This window comes from Molothrus aeneus, chromosome 20, assembly GCF_037042795.1.
Source record: "Molothrus aeneus isolate 106 chromosome 20, BPBGC_Maene_1.0, whole genome shotgun sequence".
Classification (NCBI taxonomy): Eukaryota; Metazoa; Chordata; class Aves; order Passeriformes; family Icteridae; genus Molothrus; species Molothrus aeneus.
The window spans coordinates 7,484,647-7,512,642 of NC_089665.1; the positions used below are offsets into that span (position 1 = coordinate 7,484,647).

The 27,996-nt window shown below is 41.8% G+C and overlaps 3 protein-coding genes across 3 annotated transcripts in view; 2 read left to right on the top strand and 1 right to left on the bottom strand.

The window, feature by feature from the left end:
- Positions 1 to 546, top strand: part of EFCAB5 (EF-hand calcium binding domain 5) — a 31,782-nt gene extending 31,236 nt beyond the window's left edge. Inside the window, exon 19 of the mRNA XM_066563480.1 lies at positions 366 to 546. Coding sequence (XP_066419577.1) covers positions 366 to 493 — 128 coding nt within the window. The 3' untranslated portion in view covers positions 494 to 546. The remainder of the gene's footprint in view (positions 1 to 365) is intronic.
- Positions 547 to 1,538: 992 nt separating this feature from the next.
- On the top strand, positions 1,539 to 13,039 carry NSRP1 (nuclear speckle splicing regulatory protein 1). Its single transcript, XM_066563607.1, has 7 exons — positions 1,539 to 1,569; positions 2,762 to 2,849; positions 7,816 to 7,872; positions 8,035 to 8,166; positions 8,667 to 8,874; positions 9,449 to 9,557; positions 11,435 to 13,039. The coding sequence occupies exons 1-7, from the start codon at positions 1,550 to 1,552 to the stop codon at positions 12,459 to 12,461; spliced, it is 1,641 nt and encodes a 546-aa protein (XP_066419704.1). The 5' UTR covers positions 1,539 to 1,549; the 3' UTR covers positions 12,462 to 13,039.
- A 3,558-nt stretch (positions 13,040 to 16,597) lies between these two features.
- Positions 16,598 to 27,448, bottom strand: SLC6A4 (solute carrier family 6 member 4). The gene is made up of 13 exons (XM_066563479.1): positions 26,992 to 27,448; positions 26,167 to 26,301; positions 25,345 to 25,564; positions 24,811 to 24,949; positions 24,309 to 24,443; positions 22,516 to 22,619; positions 21,696 to 21,823; positions 21,295 to 21,407; positions 20,442 to 20,573; positions 19,352 to 19,451; positions 18,902 to 19,002; positions 17,371 to 17,538; positions 16,598 to 16,703 (listed from the first exon to the last, which is right to left on the bottom strand). Exons 1-13 carry the CDS (start codon positions 27,446 to 27,448, stop codon positions 16,629 to 16,631), a joined length of 2,007 nt encoding a protein of 668 aa, XP_066419576.1. The 3' UTR covers positions 16,598 to 16,628.
- Between the last annotated feature and the right edge of the window lie 548 nt (positions 27,449 to 27,996).

Sequence of the window (27,996 nt, forward strand, 5' to 3'; positions counted from 1 at the left end):
TGAGAGAGGAGTGTCAGATCAGGGGTGTGAATGCAGGTATAACTCACAGTTATGGGAATTCCTTTAAAATGAACATCAGGTAATGTCCATATGTTCCATATATAAGTGCTAGTTTAGCATTAAAATATAGCAGAGCACTTTGTACAACTGTCCACCCACCACAAAATAAGACAAGTTATAGTGGAAAGTCAGCACTTGACAGGTCACTGTCACAATATAGTTGTGTGCTTTACAAGGCATCACCATTCCTGGAATTACTGGATTCAGGGTAAACTCTGCTGAGGGGATGATTTTCTGTTCTTGTGGCAACACTGCTCGTAGTTTTGACTTTCCCTGTTGTATTTCCAGCTGTTTGTTTGTTCCAGGTGTCCCTCAAGCAGCAGAGTGGCAGCAGGACTCTGCTCCAGCCCAATACCTGTACCAGTGGCTTCACACCTGCCTGGCGCTCGTGGAGATCACAAAGAGCCAACACACTGAACAAAACCATCCTTAGCCCCTTTTGGCATCTACTGTGCCTCCAATTAAATCTCTTAATTTCTCATCTTACCGTTGTGATTCTGGTGTTTCACATATTTTATTAAATTAACTGTTGATTTATTTTTTTTTATGCATAGGCACTAGTATTTGTTGTTAAAATGGCTTAAATCTGTTAGGGATTATTAGTTAAGATGATAGGGAGTTTGTTAAGGATTACCAAGAAAAAGCAATAAAAACATTAAAGGGAAGAATTTTGCCAGCATAGCTACCGAATTTTAAAGGCTTAATAAAAGTTTTACGGGTTTTTTAAATTAATTCTGATGGGAAAATGAGAAGAAAGGATATCTTTATGGGTCCCAAGTTACAAGGCTCATAAATGATACAGCATTAATTTTCAAGGTTCAGTCTCCTTAAAGGACCTTTTAGGAATAATTTAAAATAAAGGCTGTTAATCAGCATTTTGTAATGTTCTTCTGAACACGTTGCAGAAAAGCCTAACACTATTAATAAAACACAAAAAGCTTTCTTATTGGGATAAAGCTTGAGATTACAGCAACTGCACCGTCTACAGTGAGATTTAATCTTTCCAATAATGTCCCTTTGGGCAGAATCACTTTTTTAATAACATTTTGGGAAATTAAACTCCTCTTTCAGTCTTTAGCGGGAAACAAGGGACAGGTCGGTGATGGGGAGAGGAACCAGCGTGGCTCCTCAGCCTCGGCCCCAGGAGCGTCCCGGGGGCTTTTCCCCCTCAGGGCTTCTCCCTCCTCAGGGACCTTTCCCGCCGCTGCCCTCAGGCGCCCCCAGCTCCCCGCGCTGCTGCCCTCAGGGAGCGCCGCCATCTCCCTTCCCTGATCGGCAGTTTCGCCCCTCGACAACGAGCTGTTAAAAAAATCCCCCGCCGTCTCCAGCCTCCTCCGCCCGCTCCCCGCTTCCTTCCCGGAGCGGGACCGCGGCACGGTGCCGTGAGGGTCTCCGGGGCGGGCGGGGAAAGTGCGTGGGGAGGACTCGGCCGCGAGGAATCTGCGGCGGCGGAACGGCAGCGGCTGCGCGGGGGAGGCGGCCCGACAAGATGGCGGCGCTGGGCAAGCAGTGAGTGCCGGCAGGGCCGGGGCGGGCGGGCCCCGCCGGGCTGGGGGCAGCGCTCGGGGGGGATCTGGGGCCGGCGCTGAGGGCAGGGGAGAGCGCTGGAAAACTCTTGCCCAGGGACTCGCTTGTCCCAGGTGTCCGCCGCACGGCCTCACTGTGTTGGCCTGGCTTTAAAACTGTGTTTATTAAAAACAAGCAGAACTCGAGCAGCGGGCAGGCGCTTGAGGGTGCGGGGGTGTTGCCTGGGGGTGTTTTTCACTCTTACGGAGGACAATCTCCTCAATGTTCCCTCACACCTCCCACCCTCGGGCACAGCCGGGGCTGCTGCTCGGCCTCCGCGGCCGGGTCAGACGGAGCTGAGGGCGGGCTCAGGGAAGCAAACAGCGCTCACAGGAATGGTGTGGTACCCCAGAATGCTGGGGTGTACCCATGTGTGGTACCCCAGAATGCTGGGGTGTACCCATGTGTGGTACCCCAGAATGTTGGGGTGTACCCATGTGTGGTACCCCAGAATGCTGGGGTGTACCCATGTGTGGTACCCCAGAATGTTGGGGTGTACCCATGTGTGGTACCCCAGAATGGGGGGGTGTTTCAGTCGGTTCGCAACCCTGTGGCGAGCTATTGACTCAGCGATGGACTCAGGGAAAGGCAGCTGGGCGAGAAACCCCCGATTTAGAGGTTGCTCAGCACCCATAGGAAGTGGGTTTAGCAGAGAGATGGACCTTGTCAGCAGAAGAGTTGTTTGTGTGTGGTTAATTAATTGGAGCGCGACCTAATCTGACTATAAATCTTGTCCTTTGCCATAGCACCTGTGGTCTCATTGTCAGCAAAACATGAAATTACAGCACTGCAAACATAGACATGGAAAGTGCTTGGTATAGACTAAAACTAAATCCTTTCAGATTAAACAGTTGGTATTTTAAAAAAAAATCTAACTTCTCTGAGAGAGAAAAGAAAATTACTTGGAGAACTCTGGACAGGAGGGATTTGTGTCCTAATTTAGGACAATCATTGCATCCAGAAACGCCATGAGAAGTGTCCAGTGTGCTCTGCTGCAAAGGCTGCTCACATATAACTTCTATACCTTATGTTGATGCTGACCTTTTACTTCTCAAATGGTAAATAGCAGATCTTTGGTTTGGAATGTGCTATGTTGTAAGTGATGCTAAAGGTAACTTTTTTTTTTCCCCTCTAGATATGGGCTTATTATGCCCAAAAAGTTGCCGCAGAAAAATCTTGTTTCAAAGAAGCTCTCGGTGTTTGCAGATGAGTCAGATGAGGAGGTCAGTTCAACAGTTTTCTTCTGAAATTTACCCTGTATTCTGCAAATTTATTTGTGTCCAACCCTTAATGGCTGCATCAGGTTTTGGCAGTCATTAGGATATATGTCAGCATTTTGGATTTGAGTGTGAAATATGATCTGTATTTTCTTTAGTACACATTACATGGAAGTGATATTTTTTTACTTTCTGTCAACTCTTCCAGAAATTCAGAACATGTGACAATCTGTTTGCCAGAGTTAACTGTAGCTTATAAAGAGATTTGTTGGCTGTCACTGGTGAATGCCTGCAAATAGAAAGACCAATAGTAATCAACAGGTCTCACTCAAATACTAAGTGTGGTAGTTATGTGTGTTTTATTCTTTAGCTCATTCCACCCAAATTTGATGTAATTGATTTTATGACGTTCATATTGGGAACAAAAGCAAAGCTGTACAACCCAAAAGTTCTACAGCAAGAGAAGATGTATGATATTGTGTGAGAGTGTTCTTTTCTATAATCTTTAATTTTTAATTTCTTTTAAAGTATGAGATTCAAAATACTCTGTCTGTACCTGCCCCAGCAGAGGGCACTGTGTGCTGTGTAAATCCCGCCTGGATGTGCTGCTGGAAGCAGGGGAAGTGCCCAGGAACAGGCTGGGATATGAGCTGGGCTGGGATTCTTACAGAACCTTGTGCTACAAACATCTTCCTTCCTCCCTAGAGCTTCACTGCATGCTTGCTCTTTTGTGTGGTCAAGAAAAACAATGCTAATAAAGCATCAAATAATTTTGGTCGATTTCTGACTCACCAAAATATTTACTTTTTAAAATCTGTTTTTATTTTAATGAACTAGCAGTTGTTAATTTTATGTCACAGAAAGCCTGGATTTAGCAATTCCCAGCCCGTGTATACCTGGTTCCATTAGAAAATCTGGAATGTTGCTGTTGAAGGTGTCTGAGCTCATGATTTACAGGGCAGGAAAGGGCTGAGGACCTTTCTAGTGGTGTCCACTCAACCCTCAACATGAAACTGCCTCAGTGCAGCTTACAGGACACAAATGTGTTTTAAATCTCATCTCTTCCCTCACTTAGCTGTGATCCTCAGAGGTGCATTCCTCCCCTGTGGCTGTAAAGAGGCTTTCCTTTAGGTTCAGCTGCTGGAGGTGGTAATGGAGCACTTCCCCTCTTAGATGGGATTTGGTGTCTTTCTCTGCATTAAGGATCTGACCCCACATTTTCCAGATCCCAGGAATCAATTTCATTTAATCTGTTGTCATTAAATGTTGTGTGGTAGGTTTGGGAACCTCCCTAGGGGATGGCTTGTATTTTTTTCCTTCTTCATTTTCTCTTAATATCTAAACATTGAAACAAAAGAATGAATGTTAATAATTCTAGTAAAAATAATATATGATGCTGTCTGCCAGCTTTTAGCTTAACATCTCAAGTATCCTCCCTTTCAGAAAAGCTCACAGATTCACTGTCAGTCTTTTATAAAAGCTCTTAAAAGTTGTTGTGCTCATCAGTATGGTACATACCCAGCAAAAAGTAATAATCTCATAACTGCCTTTATCAAAGAAGATTGGGTTTTTTTTACAAATCAGAATTACTTTATTAGTTCAGTAATGATTTCAGAGCTTCTCAAGATAAGGAGCAGCATTTGGGAGGGGTTTCATTTCCTGTCTGTGACTTTATCAGTCAGAACTACATCTCAAATGTCTGGAGATTATGTATTTTTAACTGAACTCTAATAAAGTTTGTGCTGGGAAATCTGCAGACCTGACTTGTCTGTGATTATATATTAGATACCAAACTTCTGCTCCCTTTTTTTTAATGTTACTATGCATTTTTCACTCAGATTTTGCCTCTACTTGTGCTGAAGGAATTTGGATTTTTTTTTCCTTGTGGTTAAGCACATTAATGGCTGTTAGTTGCTGGAGATGGACTTTGTGTTAGTTCATAAGAAACAGAGCATCTGGGATGGAAATTTTCTGGAAATCCAGTGTTGAATGGGAAAAGGTGCCTTGTCAGTCTGTTGTTCATTGTTCCTTTTTACCTTTGGAGTTTAGTTGAAATTATCTCTGTGGTACAGCAGATAAAATTTCTGGTTTGTGATTGCACCAGAATTACCCAGTGTATGTTCCTGTACTATACTCAGTCTTTCCAAACTCATTTGTTAATACAGGATGAAAAAAAATAACTGCAAATAGACCTCAGTAGGTGCTAAATTTGGGAGGGAAATTGTGGAGCCAGTGTGAACAGTTCTGTGAATGTATCAGCTGGATTTGGTGGGTTTTTAGTGACCACCTACAAGATAAATGGAGTGTTTAAGCAGGCAGAAGCTGAAAAGAAGCAGACAACTCTATCTTCTTGTAGACTCAGATTTTTAGTTTTGCTTATGGATGCTTCCATTCCCTTTGCAACTTTTCAAAGGAAAAGTCTGACTAAAAGGATTTGCTGAGTAATTGATGTTGGTGCTGACCAGAGTTTTTGTAACAGTTTGCATGCAAAGTAAGACTGGGTAAAGGGGCTCCTAGGAAAGAGTTTTCTGAGAAGGAGGAAGTGGAAAAGAATCAAGATGATGTATGTAAAATCAAGAATAATTCAGAGAAGTAAGGTGATGTTGCTGTTTCTCATAATATGAACAGTGGGTTGTGTTATGGAATCACCAGGTAACTGGTTTAATCTAAACAAAAGGAAGTTGGGTAGTTAAGGTGTGGAACTCCTTGCCACAGGATGCTGTGGCATGGCCAGAAATAGAAATGGATTCAGAAATGGATTAGTCAAATTAAGGGATGCTCTTGGTGGCAAACAATGGTTCAGGTGCATCCTTCAGTTCAGGAAGTCCTTGATCTGGTTTCTGGAAACTAGGATGGAGTGCTGAGAAAAGCTAATTCTGTGTACATGACTTGTTTTTCATGTTCATTCTCTTGATCTTCTGCTAGTAGCCATGGCTCATAATGTTGTGAGTTGAGAGAGGAATCTGTTGCCTGATGTGATTTTTGTTTTTTAACTCCATGAAGACTGGAGTCTCGTGTGCAGGTTGTACTTGCATTGTGCAGTTCTCTGTGAGGGCAGGCCATAAGGATTCACTCTGAAATCCGTGTACATGAGCGTGTAAGTGGCTCATTTTAGAGTGAGAAGGAGCTAAGAAATTGAGAGAACCATGAGAAATGTTAGCAGATTGGGGTAATTCATTGTTTGATTTTTTTTTAAATAACTCTCAGTTGTGTACAAGCTGTCTTCCATGGTCTGGTAGCAGTGGGGGACTGGAGAGCCTCATTTCTCAGAGTTCCTTGATTTGCACGGATTCTATGTCCTTTCACAGGAGAGGGTTAAAACGTTTTCTCCTTTCAGAAAATATTGAATTATAAGCTTTGTGCTTCAGAAGAATAGCTTGACTAGAGGGAGGGAAAAAGTATGAGACAGATTGCTGAGCTTATAGGCCTTTAATAAATGGGCAGTTGATAAGTAAAACAATACAAAAGGATGGGAAGTTCTCATCTGTCAGAACTCAGAGCACAACAGGAAATTGTCCACCATAAACCACTGGGGAAGGTGTTTGTTTTCTGTAAACTTACTGCCAGTCTGGAGAAATGGCAGATGGACTTCTTTACCATCATATGTCCAATAATGAGGATTATGTATTATGTGAGTGTTTACCTTATCTTTGTAGATCAGTGCATTTATTACATGTAGGCAGACAAGGAGAACATTCTGAACAGGGTTTCAAATATTTTGGTGGAATGGAGCTTGTTCTGTAAATGTAACTGCAGAATCTGTTTTGTTTTTCACTGAGCCCCTGCTTTCTGGAATAGTGCAGGGGAGATTCTTCACTGTTGAGGTACCTTTCTGTTAAAGCAGTGTTGTAAAAGTGTCCCACAGAGGAAACCTTCAGGGTGACCCTCAGTGCGTCAAACAAAGGACCATCTTCTTTCCCAAGCACCAGGAGGAAACGGAGGTTTTCTGTGTAATGCTGATGTGTGTTCTATGCTAATATAAATGGCTGTGTATGGTTTATACTGACTCACTTATAGCCTTTTCAAAAGAAGATGTATGTTATAAAATTAACTACAGCATTGTAAATTATTTCTCAACATTAGTTCTTCAGAACTTGAGTTCTTCAGTGTTGAAAGCAGAGGTAAACATGAGATGAATGAAGCCAGGATTCTTGTAGGTTTTAAACTAAATAATCAACTATCTACTTCCCCCAGTCAACCAACCAACCAGCTACATAAATAAATAAGGGACTGTATCCAATTCTAGTCCAAATAATCAGCAACAACAAATTACAGAATCTCTTTGCCTTTTTTAAATGTGACACAAAACATGTATTAGTCAAAGTTGCAAGGCTTGGGAAGTTGCCAAAATGCAAAAGGATTTTTCCTTCCTATTTCTGCTTTTTAAGATTAAGAGATATTTAATTACATAAACAAGGATACAAGTCCTGCCATTATAGTGGATCTGTTTAATAAACATTATCTATTATCTATTGGTTGAGAAAAGGTAGATATGTAGTTTAGGTCAAAACTAATTAAAAGAAAAAAGTAAATAAAATGCAAAGCGTTTTTGTAAGACAGTATGGTTAGAAAACATTTTCAGTAGGGATCTGTTTCTTCTTAGGAAAGATTAGTATTGCTATTTTGTAGCATGCTTATCTTGAGAAATTAAACAGTAACATTTGAAGTACATGCTGTTTAGCTATGTTCTTATTTCTGAAAATACACAGCTAATGATACAAATGAGACTTGAAATAAATACCAAATCCTTGCAGAATTTTCTATTTAACTATGAATACAGTTTTTCTTTTTTCATGTGATTGTCAGTATCTCTGCTTGTTATGCTACATCTCTGATGGACGTGCAGGAAGAATTCAGTATTTTCTGTACCACACCTGTCTGTAATTGGACTATTATATAGTTGTTTGGTAGAATGGTAGAGAATCTGTGACAATGTAATTAATTTTTTTTCTGTAATGCATCCTTCCTACAGCCAACTGTTGGGGAAAGTCTTCAAAAAGAGGCATTGAAAAAGCAAGCAATGAAACAGGTAAGGGACTATTTTTAATTTACTCCCAACGTTCTGATGGGTAAGTTTATACTATAGATCTGTTTAAATTATAATATAGGAATCAACTATTTGAAAATAGTAAAGATTTCATTATTATCATTTTGACATCTTTTCTTCTCCTCCTCCCTGTTTTTGTTTTAGACTAAACTGGAGATTCAGAAGGCTTTAGAAGAAGATGCTACAGTATATGAATATGACAGCATTTATGATGAAATGCAGCAGAAGAAGAAAGAAAGCAGTGCCAAATTGTTAGCAGGAAATGATGACAAAAAGGTCAGTACCTGAGAATGTATCCTGTCTGTTCAACTCTGGCTGCTTGGGGTAACATGAGTGGTTAATTTGTAAGCTACAAAGCAGTGCTTGTTACTTATTCTTGTTCATTTCAAGGCTCTTGTAAGGCTCTGGATCAAAGGAAGGCTCACACTCCTTAAAAGAAGGGCAAGGCTGTTACAGTTAGGGAGACAGAGGGATGAAAAATCAAAAAAACATTTATTTTCATTTAGAGTAAAAAACCTCCTAGTCAAAGATGGGATGACTGTTTTGATTGAATACAGCAGCCTCTCTTGGTACTGGGAAACCTGCTGTGTTAGGGGTCTGAGAGGAATGGCAGTTTGTTTTGGGTAGCTATCAGTCAGAGGGAAAACACATTAGAGTAGCTCCTGACAGTTTTCTTCCATTACCAACTTAATTCAACGTCTCCATCAATCCCAATTTGTGTTTTCTCAGCCACCACAATTACCTCTCAGCATGGTAACTTTTCCCTTCTACCTCAGCCCAGATACATCCACAATATCCTCAAAGCAGCCGAGATTAGGAAGAAGGAACAAGAAAGACGAATGGAAAGAAAAATTCAGAAAGAGCGTGAAATGGAAGGAGGAGAGTTTGCACACAAAGAGGCTTTTGTGACTTCAGCCTATAAGAAGAAGCTGCAAGAAAGAGCTGAGGAGGAGGAGAGAGAAAGAAGAGAATCAGCTCTTGAGGGTGAGATTCATAGTGAAATAATTGTCCTGAAAAAGAAGTAGGGCCTTGTACATGATGTAGAATGTATTCCTCTGGTGGTCTCTATGTGAGGGTTGAGATAATTAAAATCAAAGAGGACCTGATCAGCAGATCCTGAATCAGATCAACCTTGGTCTGTTACTTTCCTTTGCATGTGTTAGATATGGAACAGAGGAAGCTCCTCTGTTTGTGTGTCAGTACCATTTGGTTGGTGATTTATTTTTTGAGGGAGGGTCAGTTGTTGAAGGAAGACTCGTAAGTCTGGGGTACAGTGCTGTTTCCAGTCCTTACCTCAGACATTCTGGTCAGCATCAGGAGCAGATGTGAAGCACAGGAGGTAGGAGCATTAGCTGGAGTGGACCTCTGAAGGTCCTGTTCCAGCTGTTCCACCTGTTCCAGCTGCCTGCTCCAAGCATGGTCTGCTGTGAGGCCAGATCAGGTTACTCTGAGCTTTTTCCACTTTGGATTTGAAAACCTCCAAGATGGAAATTGCAGTTGTGAGTTGTTTGTGATGAGTATTCGTGGCACTGTAAATCCCAACCTCTCTTTCTTTCAGCATACCTGGATGTGACCAAACAGAGGGATCTCAGTGGATTCTACAGACATCTTTTAAACCAGCGTGTGGGGGAAGAAGAGATGCCAAAATGCAGCTTCCGTGAAGCCAGGTAAGATGTGATTCCAGCAGGGTTTCAGGTATGAAAACCAGCACTGGCTATTTGTGATTCTGTATTCACTGGAAGATTAGACAGAGCACTAAAACTGTGGTAAGGTAAACTGGTAATTTCATACAGCTGATGAACTGAATTATTTGGTAAATAACTAATGATCATCATCATCAGTGACACGTGAAACAAGCAGGACAGGGATGCTGTCTGAAAGGTATCAAGAGGACTGTTATGATTGTAATCCTGCTTGGTATTATTCTAACCTACATTTTCTTTGGTTTACACAATATTTAGCAATCTGTATAAGTTACACATTTTGAATCACGAGGAAGACAAGAGGTAAAATAGTGAGCATAGCAGTAAGTATTCATAGGAAATGAATATGCTATGAATTGCCTGTAAAGAATGTGTCTCTTCACTTTGTACTTACTCCACATTGAGTTGCATGAAGACTAAATTGAGTGTTGGTACAGTGGTAAAAGGAAATGAGTCAAATACATGGGAAATCCAGTGGAAGTATTTTGAAATCTGAATATGTGAACATTCCAAAGCAACGTAATGAGATGAGACTGAATTATTTAGGTGTTTAACATGGTAACATTCTGTGGATAAATGTGGATGAAGATGATATTTTTTGTATACAGCAATTGGACAATTTGAGACAATTAACTCAGGTTAAACTTCATTTGATAGAGGTTTAAAGCATGGATGTCACTAGTTAACTGTTTGCTATCACAAATAAAATGCAGCTTTCATCAAAAGATTTTCTAGGTCTGAGATTGTATTGTTAGAAAGTAAATTCTTAGCCCAAGTGGAGAACGTGATCACTGAAATTTCTTAGCTGCCTGAAGGAAGGGAGTTCTCCATGAAGTCTTCAGGATGATGTGATTTTGTATTGTATAGAGAGCATTTGAAATTATGTTTTTTAATCTTACAAATTAAGGAAACTTCCTTTAGTGGCACATACAATTAATTCAGGGGAAACAAATTGTCCTGTAGTGTTTCCTGCAAGGCTTTCAAATAAACTCAGGTGTATATTTTAATTTTGTTTTTATTCATGGTGATACAGCAGGGTACAGAGAGAAAACAGCTCCATTTTTAGATCTCAGAAGTGTCCCTAAAGTGAGTCCCACCTTTGAGCTGGATTACTAAGTAAATTACCAAACTTTTCAGTGTAATTTTTAGTTGTTGTTGATAGGCTGTCCATGCCTTCAAGCATTCAGCAGACCCAGAATGTCGCTGGTGGTGTGCTGAGTCATGAGAGAGCCCCACAGGCTGTTCCTGGAGCTGTGTGATGTAATGGAAGAGACGTGGCTTGTGTGAGTGAACATGGATTTCCTCATCAGCCAGAAGAGAATGGCAAGGCATAACCCCCTCAGCATTTTGAGTCAGCATTTTGCATGTAAGAACATTTGAGCTGTAAAAAGTTGCTAATTTCTGTCTAGCCACAAGTGAGATCTTCAGAAATACTGGATCAAAAAACCATGTTCCTCTCTCTGTCCACAAAACACACAACCTGCTTCTTCTCTGGATAGTTACTTGATGTGAATAGAGGACCAAACACGTAGGAAAACCTGTAAGTTGCCAGCAGGCTTACACAGGCTTACAAGTTAATGTTTTTTTTTCCTTAAATGAAGGCTGCACAGATTTTAGCATAGTCAAACTCTTCTAGATAAACTCCTCAGCTCACATTCACCAGTGAGACAGATATGGACACTTTGTGCTGGAATCCTGGAACCTGAGCCACAGACAGATTTGCTTTCTTAGACTTTTCAGCAGCATCTCTTGCCTAAGTCCTGACCAGAAGTCAGTTTGTAGAAAAGTCCAGATTTCAGGCTTTTTAATGTTGTTATTCTTTTCTAATGTAAAAAATGTAGGATAAAGGAAGAGAAACCTGACACTCAGGATGAACCCAACGAAAGGAGCAAAAGCCCACTGGAAAGACAAAGAGTGAAGCCCTCTAAGAAAGAAAATAATCCAGATGCTGATACCGACCTAGGAACTGATAGTAGTGATGATGACAAGAGACACAAGCATTGTAAAGTAAATTTGAAAAAGAAGAAAAGAAGGGAGAACTCTGTGAGCAGTGAAGAGGAGGTGAAACATCACAAAAGCCAGAGGCATTCCAGGTCACCAAGCTCATCCAGTGTGGAGGAAGAGCCATGCACCAAAGCCCAAACAAGTCACCAGAGGGGAGAGAGCAGGCCAAGCAAAAGGGGAAGTGATGAACAGTACAGGGAAAAGGATTATGAGAGAAGTAGGACCCATGAAAAGGATCACCAGAGGGAAAGGGAAGAGCGACACAGGCATGGGGATCACACTAATAGAGATCACCACAGGAGGAGGGAAGATCAAGATGATAAACAAAGGGGGAAGGAAAGAAAAGAGAGGGAGGGGCATGGCAGAGAATGGAGGAGGGCAAAGGAGAGAGAGGAGAAGGGCTCAGAGAAGGAACGAGAGAAAGAAAGAACCAGAAATGATAAAGATAGGTATAATGACAGGGAGAAGGAGAGAGGAGAGAAATACAGAGAAAGGGAAGATCATACAAAGGAGAGGAGAGAGAAATATGGCAGTGAGGAAAAGAAATACAGAGAGAGAAGAGAAGGTACTCCTACATCTTTGGAAAAAGGTGGAGAGAGTAATCTGGGAAAAGAGAGAAAGGGAAAAGACAGAGAGGTGGATGAGAAGGGAAGCTCCAGCTCTGGAATGTCTGAGCAGAAACGTAAAGCTGGAGAAGAAGGGGAGAAAGATGAGAAGGAGCAAGCACAGAAAGCACCTGAGACCCTGAGCAAATTTGCCAAAAGGAGCAACGAGGAGACGGTGATGTCAGCACGGGACCGGTACCTGGCCCGGCAGATGGCCCGGGTCAGCACCAAACCCTACATCGAGAGGGAGGAGGATTGATGGCCCTGGGCAGTCAGCCAGGAGGAAAGGCCACTGCTGTGCAGATCCTTGTGCAGAAAAGGTTATCCTACCTATTTATTCCTGGCTTTCCTTTGAGAACTTGTGCGTCCCTTAAGAGAACAACTTTTGGAATGGATCAGTGGGTCTCTTGGCACACACCTTTAGTCAGTCTGTACAGCTGAAATGTTAAATGTGGCTGGCTGTCCACCCTGCATGTCCGTGGTACATGAAGATTTTGGACAGACCTGGGAGTGTTATACAGTGTAAGGTGAGAATGCATCCCCCCGCTCCTTTCAGCAGCCAAAACAGTGAGCTCTGCTGAAACAAAGGTGTTCTCAGCCCTTAGGAGGACTCATTGCCCACTGCTGCTCTCCAAAATGGGGAGCAAACCTGTAAAAGTGGGTGAAAAAGCAAGAAAACCAGCCTGAATAATGACCTAGGAGATTTCTGTATGTAGAGTGGAGTTGTGTAAGATACATGCATATTGAGGTATGAATTTTGTATTATGTGTGGGTTTTGGTCTGGGGACCTGATGTACAGAAACAGTTAATAAAGTGTAAGATACATTTTGGCTCAAATGTATGGGTCTTTTTTTGTGTGTAGGTTATTTTACTGCATTTTTTTTTTTTGCATGGAATAAGGTAGATGAGTCTGTTTTCATGTATTACAGTTGTATCAACTTGTTAAGTGATATTTTAGATTTGTCATATGAACCTTCTGTTCAAAGGTTCCTATTCAAGAATAAAATTATCTTCCAACTAGGTAAGTAGGATGTCTGACAGTGGTCATAGCTTTTAGAATACATTTTCAACACCTTTTAAATTGTTCCTTTCACTTTTTTTGTTGCAAGTTTATCACTTTTATCTTAGAATAAGGTGTACTTCTATGTTAAAAAAAAAGATTTTGAGATTGATGTTTCCCTAATGATTTTTTCAGCAGACTGAGCAATGATACAAAGTGTGAGTAAATTTAAATGCAAATGCTGCCACTTTATAAAGGCTTGGAATGAGTTTTATATGTCAGCTAATCAAGTAGCTAAGCACATACTCCAGTGTGGAGCAGTTTGGTTTTGCTGTTCTGTGTAAACAACTGTAATGAGCTTTGGTTCTTCTGTTGGAATGCAATGAAAGTGTTTAGCAGTGGGCCAGGGGTCAAACACTGAGGGAAATCCTCTGCTTTTTGTCAGAGGCCTGGCTGGACTAGATATTCTGCTGTTACTGAGAATTGAGATTTTTATCTTTGCTCTTCCCAGAAGAGAGAGGCACAAGAGACGTCTGCAGATGGTTTATGAATATTAAATTTATTACAGTAACAGTTTACAGTACAAGGCACATACTGATGACTTACAATCAGCTTGCAACACTTGTAACTAAACAGCTGCATAAATTAATACAGGTGCATCATGTACAAGTTGGAGGGAATACTTAGTTCTGTACAGCTAAAACTCCAGTTTAATTCTCTTTAAAAGGCAAAGATGGTCCTAATTTACCAGTTTCATGACTTTCTTTTCACTGTTCAGAACAGAGGGTAGGATATACTTGTGCTAGATGGGTGGAAAGTGAGCTGAAGAGAAGGAATTTTTTTGCCTCAAAACACTTTGCAACTGCAGTGCAGTTCATTTGGTATCAATTTAAGTAGTTTTTGTACAAAACCAGTGTTTAAGGTATGGCTACTTGCTGAGCTACCTGATAAATATTGGTTGCTTTACATGTTTTCAGGTGGGTATGTTAAAAAAAAAGAATTGTATAAATAAAGTAATTTCTCAATATTTCAACCACTCAGCTAAATAGAAATACTAAAAAATGAACTTACCATAACTTGCCAAGATATTGAACCAGTACACCATGTAACAAAAAAGTAATGAGGACTAAACTGCCTTTCAAGTTCAGCATTTATAGAATGAAAACATGGATGTATTTTATCTTTGTATTATTCAGAAAGAGAAAAGCCTTTTCAATCTACATTGCTTTTTGTATCTTCAAATAGTTCTAAGAGTTTTCATCCTCTCTCAGTATCTCAGGACTCAGAGCACATTGGTCTCACATTTCAGGACTTGTGTTACTATCAGGGCTTCCTGGCTGACTTAATTCACTGGAAAATGTGACATTTCTTGGGAAATCTCTCTGAAACCTCCCAGAGAGCCAGTGTCTATCCTGTGTCTTAAAGTTACTAAGTTTTTTGTTAGCTGCACCCTGTCTGAAGAGGAAAGAAACAGGGTAGGGGTTTCTCCTTTATTTCCCACACTTTGCTGTTGGATATGTGCAAATACCTCATTCATCTTACATTGACATTTCATGTGTGTTTTTTCAGTTAATGAACTCAGAAAATTTAACTTTTGGAAGTGGGTTTCAAATACACTTGAGGTATAAGCTACAAAACTTTCACATGAGTAACTGTCCAGGAAGACAGATTTATTGTTTTCCTAGTGGCAATTAAAGAGCATATTCCCTTTTTAAAAATAGTTCAGGAGTCTAGTGCTGAAAGAACAGTCCTTGTCCCTCTTCAGTTATTTCCTCATTGGAAGTTGGGATTGAGACTTAGATGAACTCAAAACTCCTTATCCAGAGTGGAAGAGGAAGTGGAAGAGGCCTTTCTCCAGGTACACAGAGGGGGGAAAGCTTTGGCAGAGGTGATGGAAATGTTTCCAGAAGGCAAACACAGCATTTCTGCTTCCCTCTCACCTGGCGAGTGCTTCATACCCAGGTCAGCTCCCACAGGTTCCTTAATGCCCCTGCTCTGGCTGCACAGGGAACATTGGCAGCTTTATAAGGGATACAAAAGAGACTTTTATCCTCTCTTTTATTTTACTTTCATCATAATCTGTGTGCCAGAGTAAAAATACAATGCAAGTTTGTACAGGAACGATGCCCTTCTGGGTTTGCCTGCACTCCCACTGCAGCACAACTCACGTCCTGCAGGGGCCAGGGCAGCTGCACTTGGGGAGCACCTGTGTGCCTCTCAGGTAAAGAGCTTTGTATGGACATGGGGGTAATTTGTGTGTCAGTGCCTTGAAATTTAATAGAAAGTGTTCTGATGAGAATCAATCCTGCTGAACTCTACTCAGCTTCTTGCTAAGAAAAAAAAAAATTCCTCTCTTTTTCTTCTTCAGCTTGAAAACCCAATGCAGTCACATCAGAATATGAGCTACTAAACCTTCAGAGTAGGTTTGGATAGTTGTAAATGTACTTTTGTCAGCCAGCCAAAAGGATTATTCTAAATGTTACTTCTGTACTAGGAAAGAGGAGGAAAACCCCACAGGCTGGCTCCAGCAAATTTTAGGTGTGAAATTAACTGTAAAAAAAAAGGGAAGTGAAGCAGAGAAAGTGATCTTTAGGATTGTACTTTTTGGCATCAGAACTCAAAAAGATTCATTGTTGGTCTTTAGTTTCTGTAGCTGTGCCAGCACAATGATTGGTTATGGAAACAGTACAGTAAGTGCTGGCAGCTTAAGTGGCTTGTCAAGTAACTCAGGATGAGTTTTTGTGGCTTGATTGGGTCTAAAGGATAGTGAAGCCTCAAACATCACAAAAAATTATTTTTGTAATTTTTTTTGCAAGAAACAGTAGAAATTGTTACCACCTACAAACCAGAGGAAATGAACATGAGGCCGGTGCTACCAGCTGTGTGTGCTGATGTGTGCAGAGCTGTGCTGCTCAGCATTTTTCCTCTCCCTCTGTCTACTCCACCACAAACCTAGGGAGCTTCCTCTTTTTGTTTTCCTAGTGTATAAACCCCTGCGTTACTCGAGTAATGTATGGCTATCAGAAATATTTGTGCATTTTCCCACGTAGTTGAAGCAAGTAGAGAACCTTAGAAGCGAATACGACATTGCCCGGTACGAACGATCACACGGAGGGAGGAGCTACAGGAGCACTGCCACACACTGGGGGTCTACACCTAATCCTGCCGTGCCTTGCTCGTCCTGGAGGGGCTGCTGCAGGCACTCGGTGCCACTCCCGGAGCAGGGGTGTTCCCTCGTGTTCCTCAGCGAGTGCTCAGTTCAGTAGATGTCCTTGAATTGCTTGGATCAATGTGCTGGAGGCATCACCTTGCAGCCTCCCTGGAAAACTCTGTTTGTTGTCTCAGCTGGAAAGGAGGTTCTTTGGGTGGGAGAGGGGGGAAAAGTGACATTTTGTGCTCCTCTTCCTCCCCCAGACCCAGGTCAGCTTATACTGCGTTCATGCGGATGTCTCCGAAGGGAATTTCTGTGGCTGTTTCTGGAGTAATGCTTTTCAGAATACGCTGTTGGAAAGAAATCAGAAATGGATTGATTTTAGAGGCAATACAAATCATGTCAGCCATTTAGAAAGAGATTAATAATAAAGTATGACTTTGAGTTACACCTCTTGAGCTACTTAAGAGTGTTGCAGGCCTCCGTTAGCACTATGAGGATGGAAAGTGCTATAGAAGTACACAGCAGGATTTTTAAAATTATTTGTAACATAATTGGAATCAAAGCTTGGCAGATGTCATATTAATGCTTTAGGACTTTGCAGTCTACTTGGATACCCTGAGCCAACTAAATTTATTCTTTATGAACTGGTATTTATTTAAACTTAGAAGAAATCTCGGTATTGTCATTACAGATTTATGGCAGAGAAATTTTACTAAATGTGTGAGAGAAAAACAAGCTTTTCTTACAGATACACGCCAGGAAACCAGCCTTTCACTGCCTCATTTGCTTGACTGGGGGATTCTGAGTGTCTCTGGGGTGAATTTTAGGAAGACTCTCCAGTTCATCAGAGCTTAAAAAATTACTTGATGTAACATTTTATAAGAAATTTTCAGCAGCCTCAGTAAGAACTGGGGAGATTTGTGAGAATTCAGGAACAGAACAGCCAGTCATGATATTTTTAGGAATCACCTCCTTCCTAACAGTCAAAGAGAAGCAAGAGAGCATCAGGGATACCTCCTTGAGTGTCCCTGGGGTGATGACCAAGCGATAGATCATGTAGATGGGAATGAAGATGATGGAGGAGGTTCCTATGCAGTACCCCACAACTGTGGTCCAGTAGGGATAATCATAATCAAAAAGCCTCAGCTCAGGAGGGCTGGACAGAAAGCTGCAAGTGACGAACTGAAAGAGAAAAAGGGGAAAGTGTGAATATATGGATTTTCATGGCATGCACTTTGGGGAATTCTGTGTTCCAGTGCAGCACTGAAATAAAGAGAAAATGAGTAGGACTCAAGATTAAAAATATGTTGACACTGAAAAAGAATCCTAAATTACATGAGTGTATATTTAAAACAAATCAACAACAAATCATGAAACAAACACCAAGAGGATCCTTCCCAAAGCAGATGCTGTCCACTCTACAGTGCTCTCTGTCAGAACAGGAAAAGGAAAAAAACTCAGTTACTGCTGTTGGATCATCTTCCTGAGCATATCATTCATGACTGAAAAATTCCTTAGGAAACAACAAATACTTTTAGTTGAATACTCCAGGAAAAATATTTGTGACTGTCCCAGGAAGGATCTCTGACTATTTTTTTTCCAGAGTATCATCAGAAGCTCAGGATTTACCAGCAAAATTTCCATACAGAAATGACTTCCTACATCCTGAGCTTTCCTTATTTTAGGTGGGTTTCCACAGGGAGTACAAATAGCTCTGCCTGGTAACCACATCCCCAGAGCTCTGTGCCTCTATATTTTGCTGGTTTAGGATTACAAAGGGGACAGAAATATAAAAATTACTGTGGTGACATTTTAATTTGTAGAGTTCTCTTTCTAGGGGTAATAAAATCAAGGTCTTTTAATTATGCCTTGATCATTACAAGTGTTTTGAATTCACTCTGTAGGTCTTAAATCTACATTCTGTGCTTCATAAACTCCATCTTGACCTGCACTGCTCCCACTAAGGCCAGTCAGAATAAAAGATAGCATGGACTAATTTTGAATCAGGAAATGAACACTTTATGTTCAAATGTTATTAATAACACTGCCAAGCCAAACACTGGGACAGTATTTCCAATTCTGAATTATAGATTTATAAGGGTTGCAATTAACTGCTGGAAATTTAAAGTGGAATATTCTAAAGTTGTCCATCAGCAGTTGCTGAAACAGTGTATTTACTTTTCTTGGTTTTCCTCCTTTGACAGTATGTTTCATCAGCTTTTATTGCTACAGCTTTTATTTGCTGAGGTAAACATAAGGCAACAAAACAAAGTAAATTTGTTTAGCAGAGGGCAGTGGGGGGAGTTATTCAGAATCCAGACTTATTCAGCTAATTCAGCTACAAAAATCCTTAAAACTGTGATTTGGTAACAAGACCTTACAGCATTGTATTGGGTTTTTTACTAATTGAGCCTTTTTTGTTTAACAAAAATTGTTACTAAAGAACTTCATGAGAGAATTCTGGAATTAAGCTTTTAGAATGAGCTGCATTGTTCAGGGGTGATTTTCTTGGTGCTGGAAAGAAAAAGCTCTAAAGAAAACTCACCAGAAGGAAAAGTGGACTAATTGCAACCCAGCAAACTCGCCAGTACCAGCCTGGGGCAGAGCCCAGCATTTCTTTCACATCGTTGCAAAACTGGGTGATGCCTGTGGACACAAGTGGGAGGACAGGGATGACAGCAGATCTAAGATTTTCTTAAATAGACTCTCAACACTTTTTTATGCCCAGCAAGTAAATTCAGAATCTATCCCAGAAGACTATTTTGTTCCTATAACTTAATTTTACTAAATCCTTAATTATTCTGAATTATGCCTCCCGTTACTTTTAGCTGTCAGAGAGCAATTAACACTAATTCTCACTGCTTTAGTTATCAGTGAGTCTGTAAAAAGCTTTTGTAAACTTTTTTCTGGAGACATGGGTGATGTTGTCTGCAGAAACTGAGGCAATGCTGAGCTGCAGGAGCTCAGGAGTTTGGGTTGGGGTGTTTGGAGGTACCATAGAACCAGGACACAGCCACTGCCTCCAGGAACACGACGGTCAGGACAGCTGGACCCGTGGCATATTCCTCAAACAGCTTCACCACATATGCTCCTCCCTGGAAAAGAGATCAAGCTGTCAGTGTGCCCAGGATGCTGCCCTGCTGCTGCTGGAGCAGCATGTTCACAAGTGGGGAATTCACCCAGTTCTGTCACTTTGTGGCTGTTCCTGCCAGGGAAACTCTGGTGAGCTGCTCACCCTCTGTGGCCACCCCTCACCTGGGGGCTGCCATGAAGAGAAGCTAAAATCTGCTGGCACTTGTGGATGGATTTTAGTGAAAAAAGGGGATTTTACAGGATGGCTTTGTGCATGCCCTCTTCTTCCTCACCCAGGGATCATAGCTACTGAACAGCAAATAAATAAAGTGTTGCTTTGCTTTCTTTCCATTTGGGATCTAGAACCACGAAGGAGGAGACTTCTTGCAGAGGAACTCAGCATCCTTGTACAGCAAACACTACCCATAAGAAGGAAGTTACACATAAATGAGCAAGTGGAGTGAAACATGACAGGAAAGCCAAGTATTTCTTTCTATTTCCCTTGTGGTCATTACACTCATTATTCAAAAATTGCTTGTTGTGGGAATGAAATCCACAAGCCCCATGGGAACAATTTGATGTGACTAATGGTGATTTCTGCCTTGACACAGTGAGGAAGATCCAGGAAATTCATTACTAGATTTTTTTTTTTAAATTCAAAATACATTTTACACATTGTGAAGAACCGTTCATGTTATTTTTAAACACAGAGCTTTAGGGAATAAGAAATAAACCACATAAAAATGTGGCTGGTTGTCTGCTGACTGATGAGCAGCACCATTTATGATGTGCAGCACATAATGAGTTGCAGTAGGATCATTTTGCAACATATTACCTAGTGAAATATAATTCACATTTATTCCAAGTAATGGATTTCTAATGCATAGAGAAAACAGCCTGGAGGATCAATCTGATTTCTTGAAACTCTCTTCAAAAAAAATTACTGCCCTCTCCAAGGTGTCATTGGCAGGAAGCTGCCAGTGAGGGAGGCTGAGGGTGGGTGAAATACTCACAAATGTCAGGGTTGCCAGCGACCCCAAAAAGCAAACGATGGTCAGACCAAGGACAAACAATTCCCTGCGTTTGCCCCAGACATGTGGGAATTCATCCAGGACTCCAGTAATCACTCCCTCTAGTCCTGCAAACTGAAAAACAGGGAAAAATCACTGGAAAATAGAGGGCAGTGTTACCTGCTCAAAAGTATGTTTGAGTGCTCAAAGGAGCATTGAAACATTGGTGCTTTGTTGTGCTCTAGAGTTGGTGTGGGGTTTTTAGACAAGTCTTTCCTCCTAACTTTTTAAAACTCTTTAGGGTGGGGATTTAGTGTTCAGGTGTCTGTGGGGATGCTCTGTCATCCAAAGGCAGTCCTGTGCTACAGGCAGCAGGATGTGCAGAAATGAGAGGTGGTTCAGTAGGACCAAGACTGTGAAATCAGCTGAGTTCAGCCCTGCTGGAAGAAGCTGATTCTCCACCTGTAAAACCAGACTCACATGACAATTTTTTAGTGTATCTCCAGTTCCCACCTTTTAAATCCAAATTATGTGAAAAAATTCCAGACTTTCATAATTGCTTTGTAAGTTTACAAGGAAGAAAGGAGCCTGGGAGGCTGTATTCAACCAGGAGCATATAAATCAAAGTGCTTTGCTTGCATTTCAGGGTCTTGTTAATTGTCACAGCATGACAGTGACAATTAATTGATTTTGTTCAAACCTATTCAGATAAAAATTGGAGTAACAGTTGCTGTCTTACAGAAGGCAGCTGGCACTGCCAGTCCTGCTGCAAACCCCTCAGTGCCAGTGCAGTGTTTGTAATTCTGTTTCTGTGGTGCCTGAGGGGGCCAGGCTGTGTCCCCTGCTGGCTGCTCACCGTGCTGTCCAAGCCCAGTGTGAGCAGCATGAGGAAGAAGATGATGGCAAAGAAGGTGGAAGCTGGCATGTTTGCAATGGCCTCTGCGTAGGTGATGAAGAGCAGGCTGGGTCCTGGAGCAGAGAGATGGGATCACTGTTAGGACATGGTGTCTCCCAGGGGAAAACTTCTCCCCCCAGGCTGCTTTGCCAGGTCTGTGAAACTGCAAAGCTGAAATCTGGCTTTTATATGTGGTATTTATAGGTTAATTTTTTTAGCTGTAACAGTGCCCAATAAAGTCAGCATCCTGAATAATATGTTAAATATTTCTCATCACTTGGGCTGCTCTCGATCTAGAAGTACATGTACAAATATATTCTATCTGAGAAGCAGTTGTAGATGTGTATGAAACATTAACCTACCTGTGTCTTTGGCAACCTCTGAGACATCTTCATTCCTCATCTCAGCCATGTACCCCAGCACGGTGAAGATGACAAACCCAGACACAAAGCTGGTCAGGCAGTTCACGGTGCTGGTGACCAGAGCATCTCTGCAACAGAAGACCTAACTCTCATCAGGGACCTGACTCATCTGCACCTGCTAGAAGGGGTTTACAACCTCTTGGTTTACAATCTAGACAAACTCCTAGAAAAACTAGGGGAATACAAGGAAAAAACGAGCAGCAGATTTGAAAGAAAGAGGAAAAAAACCCAACAACCCATGACTACTTTTTCTTCTCAAATCCATACAGGTGCTGTAACATCAGTCTGCCACTGGATTGAATGCTGGCTCTATCCTGCTCTTTTAAAAGACTAGAAATTACTACGTGAATATTAAAGAATTGAGAATTTTATTTTAGAAGTTAGAAGTAGATTTTTTTTCAGGTAACAAGGAAAAAACATAAATTGCCTGTCTGCTTGAGACTATGAAGTTATTTTTTAACTGACTACTGAGATGAAATAACTACAATGTGATGGTTTGGCAGGGGTTTAGTCCATTTTGTTGTGGCAGGTTTCTACATTTTAGACCTCTTGCTGTAAAATTAGTAAAAATTATCTTACTTTAAGGTAGGCAACAGAGGAGAAATGCTTGAGATTGCAGGTTCTCTGTTACTTCTGATTTCTATGTACACAGGTCTGACAATTTAGTGGCTTTCACCAACACCCTGTTTCTTTTTCATAAATACCCATAGTTATATATTTTTTTTACTCGATTTTAGTTATAGAATAAGGTAGAACTCACTGGTAGCAGTTGTTGTGGAATTTGTTGTAGCTGGAATAAGCCAACAGGACCCCAAACCCTGGTCCCAGGGAGAAAAAAATCTGAGCTGCTGCATCCACCCAAACCTGAAAAATATTGAAGGGCAAGGAAAAAAATGCCATGAAACAGATTGAATGAGTTTGGTATATTTAGAATATCACTTAGGTCTACAAAAGGGTGTTTCACTGGTCTGCCTATGTCCTAGTCCTGGTCTCACAGACATTCTGTTGAGAGAGCTGTTGAAATATGAATGTTTGTTGTAGAGCTGTTGTGGCTGTTGCACTTCTGCCAGCATCTTAGACTAATTCACTCAATTGCCTGTAATCAATTTAACACAAGTTTTGCAGTGTATAGGGAACTTTATACCCATGATTTTGAAGTCTTCCAAATCTTCCACCAAACTCTGTGTGCTGTGGAATAGCCCAGGGCTTGGCAATGTGTCCTCCAGCCTATGTAGACTTTCCATGGATTTATGGAAATCCATTTGACTGTGTGGATGCAGTTCTGGTTCTTGGGGCTCAATTCAGCTTTGTTGTAGCTGTGACAGATGCAAGTGTGATGATCTTGTTATGAAAAGCTTGTTGTACTTGAAAACTGGCCACAGCCCTAATGAGTAATGTTCTAAAGTACAATATCAGCTCTCTTTCTGAAGGTGAAAGTCCTCATTCATTTATTCTCTTTTGATTGAAACATGGAGTTCATTACAACTCATTTCTAATATTCTTTCCCATCATGTGAGGCCATCCTGTATCACCCAGACAGAGCTCTGTCATCACCCAGCACACAGATTGCAATCTGCTGTCCTCACTCCAGATACATCCAATACAATATCAATGCCCTTTATTGCTTTTTCAGAAGATGTGGTTCCTTATTGGAGATGCTGCTTTATCAGAGACTGGTGTCTTTTCATTTCCTCTTCATTCAAAACTCTCTATATCAGCTGGGCAGCAGCAGACTTGCAAACATTGGAAATTTTTAATCTTTGTGTTTGTAGCATTTATTGCATTGGGGTTTTTCCATCACCCTCCTCACCAGACACTTTCACAGGCAGTGGAGTGAGCGCAGCCTTGAGCCTGATGGATTGCTTGTCATCCACAGAGTTCAAGGCTGGGTCAGACACTGGAGGGCCTGGGGTTTGTTGGCTAGCTCAGTTTGTCCTCATTCCTGCTTTCCTCTCAGATTTTGGTGGTGTATGCAGGCCTGACTGATTTATTCCTCCTCCACAGGCACTTACATGAGCTACTGGGCCAGGGTTTAGTTGGTGTCCATGGGCTCATCTGCCAAAGCTTGTTACAGGATGGAGACAGAAGTTTCTGCTCCAGTAGCCTGCACTATTTAAATAGGGGCAGCTGTGGACTCTGTAGGGCTGTACTCATCTCCTTAAGCCAAAAAACTGCAGCTCCACCACTTGTTAGGGTTTAAAAAGTTCACTTTTCTCAGTGTGACTCTCAGAGGGGAAGGATTTTGTTGCAGTGTAGGAGCACTCACAGCTTCTCACTCAGTGTCAGCCTGGTTGCCATTTTCCTGGTGAAAAAGTGTTTGGTCACCTGTTTTCTTCTAATCAGATCACTCATTCTGTATGGGAGCTCTGCCTGTAGCTCAAGCTAAATTGAGGGAGGACTCTAGTCTTTAAAATTCTTTATAATTATGGAAAGAGCATGGGCTCAGGCTTTTAAGTCCATGCTAAGACATCTGTTCAGTCATGCTCTATGCATCTGTGGTGATACCCACACAGATAGGCTGAAAGCAAATCTCCCTTTTATAAAGTTCTTTACCTCAGTGGCCAGGAGCTTCTGCCAGTCAGGTTTCAGGTAGTAGAGGACACCTCTCCAAGCCCCAGGCAAAGTTGCACCTCTCACGAGCAGGATGAAGAGGATGATGTAAGGGAATGTGGCAGTCACCCAAACCACCTGTGGGGGAACATGGTGAGAGCATTTGCCATGGGGAGAAAGTTAGCAGGGATAATAAAAATTAGTTAATCACATTATACGTCTAAGCATTTATAGCATCTTCATGTAAGCTTCTCTGCAGGTCTGTAAAGAGGCATTTGCACATCTGAACCCTTTCCCTGGCAGGGTTGGTCCTGCCCAGAGAACAGTGGTGTCACTTATTTTTCTTCTTTATTGCTTAGAGTAGCAGTCACTGTACAGCAAGTACTCCCCAAATATATCTGCCCATAATCCCTGTCATGAAAACAACCTGAGCTGATCCCGACAATTAATTGGCTCAGGTAGAACTGCCTGTAGACAAGCTGCTGTGTCGAGCTTTTGCATTCACCTTGCCAGATGTTTTGACCCCTTTCCAGATGCTGAAGTACACAATGGTGAAGATGAGCAGCAGGCAGAGGGTCAGCTGCCAGCTAATGCCCCCCAGGTCCTCCAGCCCATTGGACCTGTGCACCTGCAGAACCTGGCGGCTGCAAGAGCAAAGAAAAACACAGCAGAGATACTTTTTAAACAAATGCTTACATTAAATGTGCATTTAACAGTCCCACACTGTGGGCTGAGCATTACAAGGAATCTTGAGTTCTTGATAAGCAGCCTTCCAAGTCATGACATTTCGGATTCATTTTATTTTACTTAAAAGTTTGATATTAACAGCACAGCAGTGATGATAAGTGACAGCAGACAGCAGCTGGGAAACTCCTAAAGACAGAGCACACCCCATGCACCCTAAGCTTACACCCCCCACAAAAATCCAGTGATTTGAAGAGGCTGCCATCACCAATCAGCCCTGTTGCCCTCTGAGGAAAACCTTGCTGGTGTTCCAGCAGTCTGGCTACCACCACCATCCTCACTTACATGCACTTACGTATAAAATTCTTCTGCAGGAGAGATGGAGTGCAGGGACCAGCTGACATTGTCCTTGCTGAAGTAGTTGGTGCAGTTTCCTGTGTTCCAGGGGTTTGTGCAGCTGGTCCAGGGCAGCTCCGCCGTGAAGGAGGAGATGAGGTAGTAAAAAGCCCAAGCCATGATGGTGTTGTAGTAGGAGGCTACGTAAAGATCTATGATACAGATGGCAAAGCCAATTCCTGGAGAGACAGGAAATAATTGCATTCAGTCAGTCTAAGTTTTAGGCAAAAAAAAGAGAAAAGGAATTGGTTATCACATCAACAACTGTTTGTCTAAGGCAGCTCTGCAGGAGGAACACACACCCTCCCAAGTGTTTACAACACTGGCATTTCTTGTGATTTCAGAAATACTCTGATTCCAGGAAAGCATCCTTAATCAAGACAGAACATTCTTATAAAGAGATATTTTCTATTTGTTTCTAAATTTCTACAATTTAGAAATAGGCATCTTGCAGTCTCAGTAAATAAAAAGACAGGATCAGAGCTTCAGCACTGGGAACCAAAGTAAGTGAGGATATAGAACAGTTCCTTTAATTCTTCCTAATTTTAGGCTTGGTCAGCCTTTCTCTAATCAATTTGAGTTGCAAAGTGTATGTGTATCCAAGAGTACACACACATGTACAGGTTTACCTGGAGTTTTAGGAAAGCTTTCTTTGTAAAGCCAAAATCTTGTGTAGAACAAGTCTTACTTGGCTTTATGAGATTTTCTTTCCCCCCCCTGAAATGCCACCTTTATAGGAAGATTTTCCAGTTATTCAGAAAGTTCCATTTCCCTTTATTACCTTTGAATATAGGACAAATTTTTCTCCAAATGGAAATACAGCCATTCCTGTGGTACTGTCCTAGTGCTAATTCCATATAGAAGAGAGGAATCCCTCCAAAGAGGGCCATGATTGTGTAAGGAATGAGGAATGCTCCTGCAAGAGAGAAAGCAGATGATTGTAACTCTTCACAGACTTCTCCTCCAATATTACCAGCACTCCATAAACAGGAGCTCCTTTTATCTCACAGAGAAAATGCATATCCCCTCCCTAGCCAGCACACCACTGAATTACTGTGGGATTTCTCATAAGAGTAGCTCCTCAGCAGTGTGAACAAGAAGCAACACCCAGCCCAAGCTTCTCACATTTCTGCAACACAGGATTCACCAAGACTCCACTGACTCTCACAGCAGTGAGATGGCCTATAGATAAAATTATTAATTTCTCCAATAAAATGCCTTTGTTACATCAGAGAGATGAAAGTCCTTTCTAAGATCTCCTTGATTAGATTTTAGATTTGTATTTTGTCTCTTATGTCAGTGAGTCAAAGACCCAGCCTTCCTCATGAGTTGGTTTAGACATGTTGGTTTATCAGATTTTAAAATGCTCCTTGGGAAAGGGATTGAGGTGTTGGAGTGTGGGTCTGCACCTACCTGGTTCCCAGCTTCTGGTTGTGCTGTGCTAAACAGCTTTTCTGTGATTATCCTATCCCAATATTTAGGTTTTTCAGTGAATAATTTCTCCTTGATCATTTGTTACACACGATACTTTAAAAGCCACTAAATCATCCATTTATAAACCAAGAAATTCAGCACTAAGGAACAATGAACATGAGTGGACACTGACCTCCTCCATTCTGATAGCAGATATAAGGAAATCTCCAGACATTTCCCAGATCCACTGCGTATCCAATGACAGAGAGGAGAAAGTCAATTTTTTTGCTCCAGGTCTCCCTGTCCTCCAGCTCCATCAGCTGCTGCTGAGCCTCGGCCCCGCAGGTGGTGGACGTGGTGGTGGTGGTGGTGGTGGTGGCTGCTGGGGCCGTGCCCTGGGCATCCTCCACCTCTCCATTGCAGGGAGCTGAGCTCTGAACCCCTGAATAACCATTGGAGATCTGAGCTGCCTCCCCTTTATCCCCCTGGCTCGGGTGGACTTTGTTGCCATCCTCCACCAGCCGCAGGGCAGATTTAGGGTTCCTGACCACAAGTCTGTTCTCTTTACAATCTTCTCCTTTGCTACAGTCTGAGGCGTCTTTCTTGGAAGTCAGGGGCTCTGTCTCATTGCTTGTGGTCTTTTTTTCCATTTTTGCTGAGATTTGTTCTGGTCAGTTCCAGACAGGCAGCACCACGGGGTTCCTTTGGGGTTTGTCTTCCCACACCTTTATTCCCAGCACTTTTAGAATTCCTCTTCCATGCTTAAATCCATCAGACTGAAGGCACGAGCACCATCTAAGAAATGAGAAAGAGTTGAAAATCCATTACAAGCTTCACTGGTGCTGGTAATTTTCAAGTTACAGCCAGCAGATTCTGTGATTGAAATGCAGAGGTAATTAACCATTACAGCATGCAGTGTGGATCACAGAGGAGATAATCTGGGATTTTCTCCAGAGAAAGGCAGGAAGAAATCATCCTCTTTGACAGCAGAACCTGGTGTACCTGGATCACACCCTCTCAGGAGGATCTGCTGGACTTTGTGCATTGCTGGACACCTCACACCCAGTCACAGTCCTGCTGTCTTCTGGTATCACCTTCTCCTCTGAACACTGCTGGACTCCCACTTTGCAAACTGAGGGCAGAGCTTAGTGGGACTTGTATTGTCATTTTCCTAAGTTCATCCTGCAACTCATCCACT

Coding starts and splice junctions, on each gene's coding strand:
- SLC6A4 (XM_066563479.1), bottom strand. CDS start 27,448: ATGGAAAAAAAGACCACAAGCAATGAGACAGAGCCCCTGACTTCCAAG. Junction 26,302..26,991: donor CTGCTATCAGAATGGAGGAG/GTCAGTGTCCAC, acceptor TCTCTCTTGCAG/GAGCATTCCTCATTCCTTAC. Junction 19,003..19,351: donor GGCTGTGTCCTGGTTCTATG/GTACCTCCAAAC, acceptor TTGTGTCCACAG/GCATCACCCAGTTTTGCAAC.
- NSRP1 (XM_066563607.1), top strand. CDS start 1,550: ATGGCGGCGCTGGGCAAGCA. Junction 8,167..8,666: donor CAGGAAATGATGACAAAAAG/GTCAGTACCTGA, acceptor CTTCTACCTCAG/CCCAGATACATCCACAATAT. Junction 8,875..9,448: donor AAGAGAATCAGCTCTTGAGG/GTGAGATTCATA, acceptor TCTTTCTTTCAG/CATACCTGGATGTGACCAAA.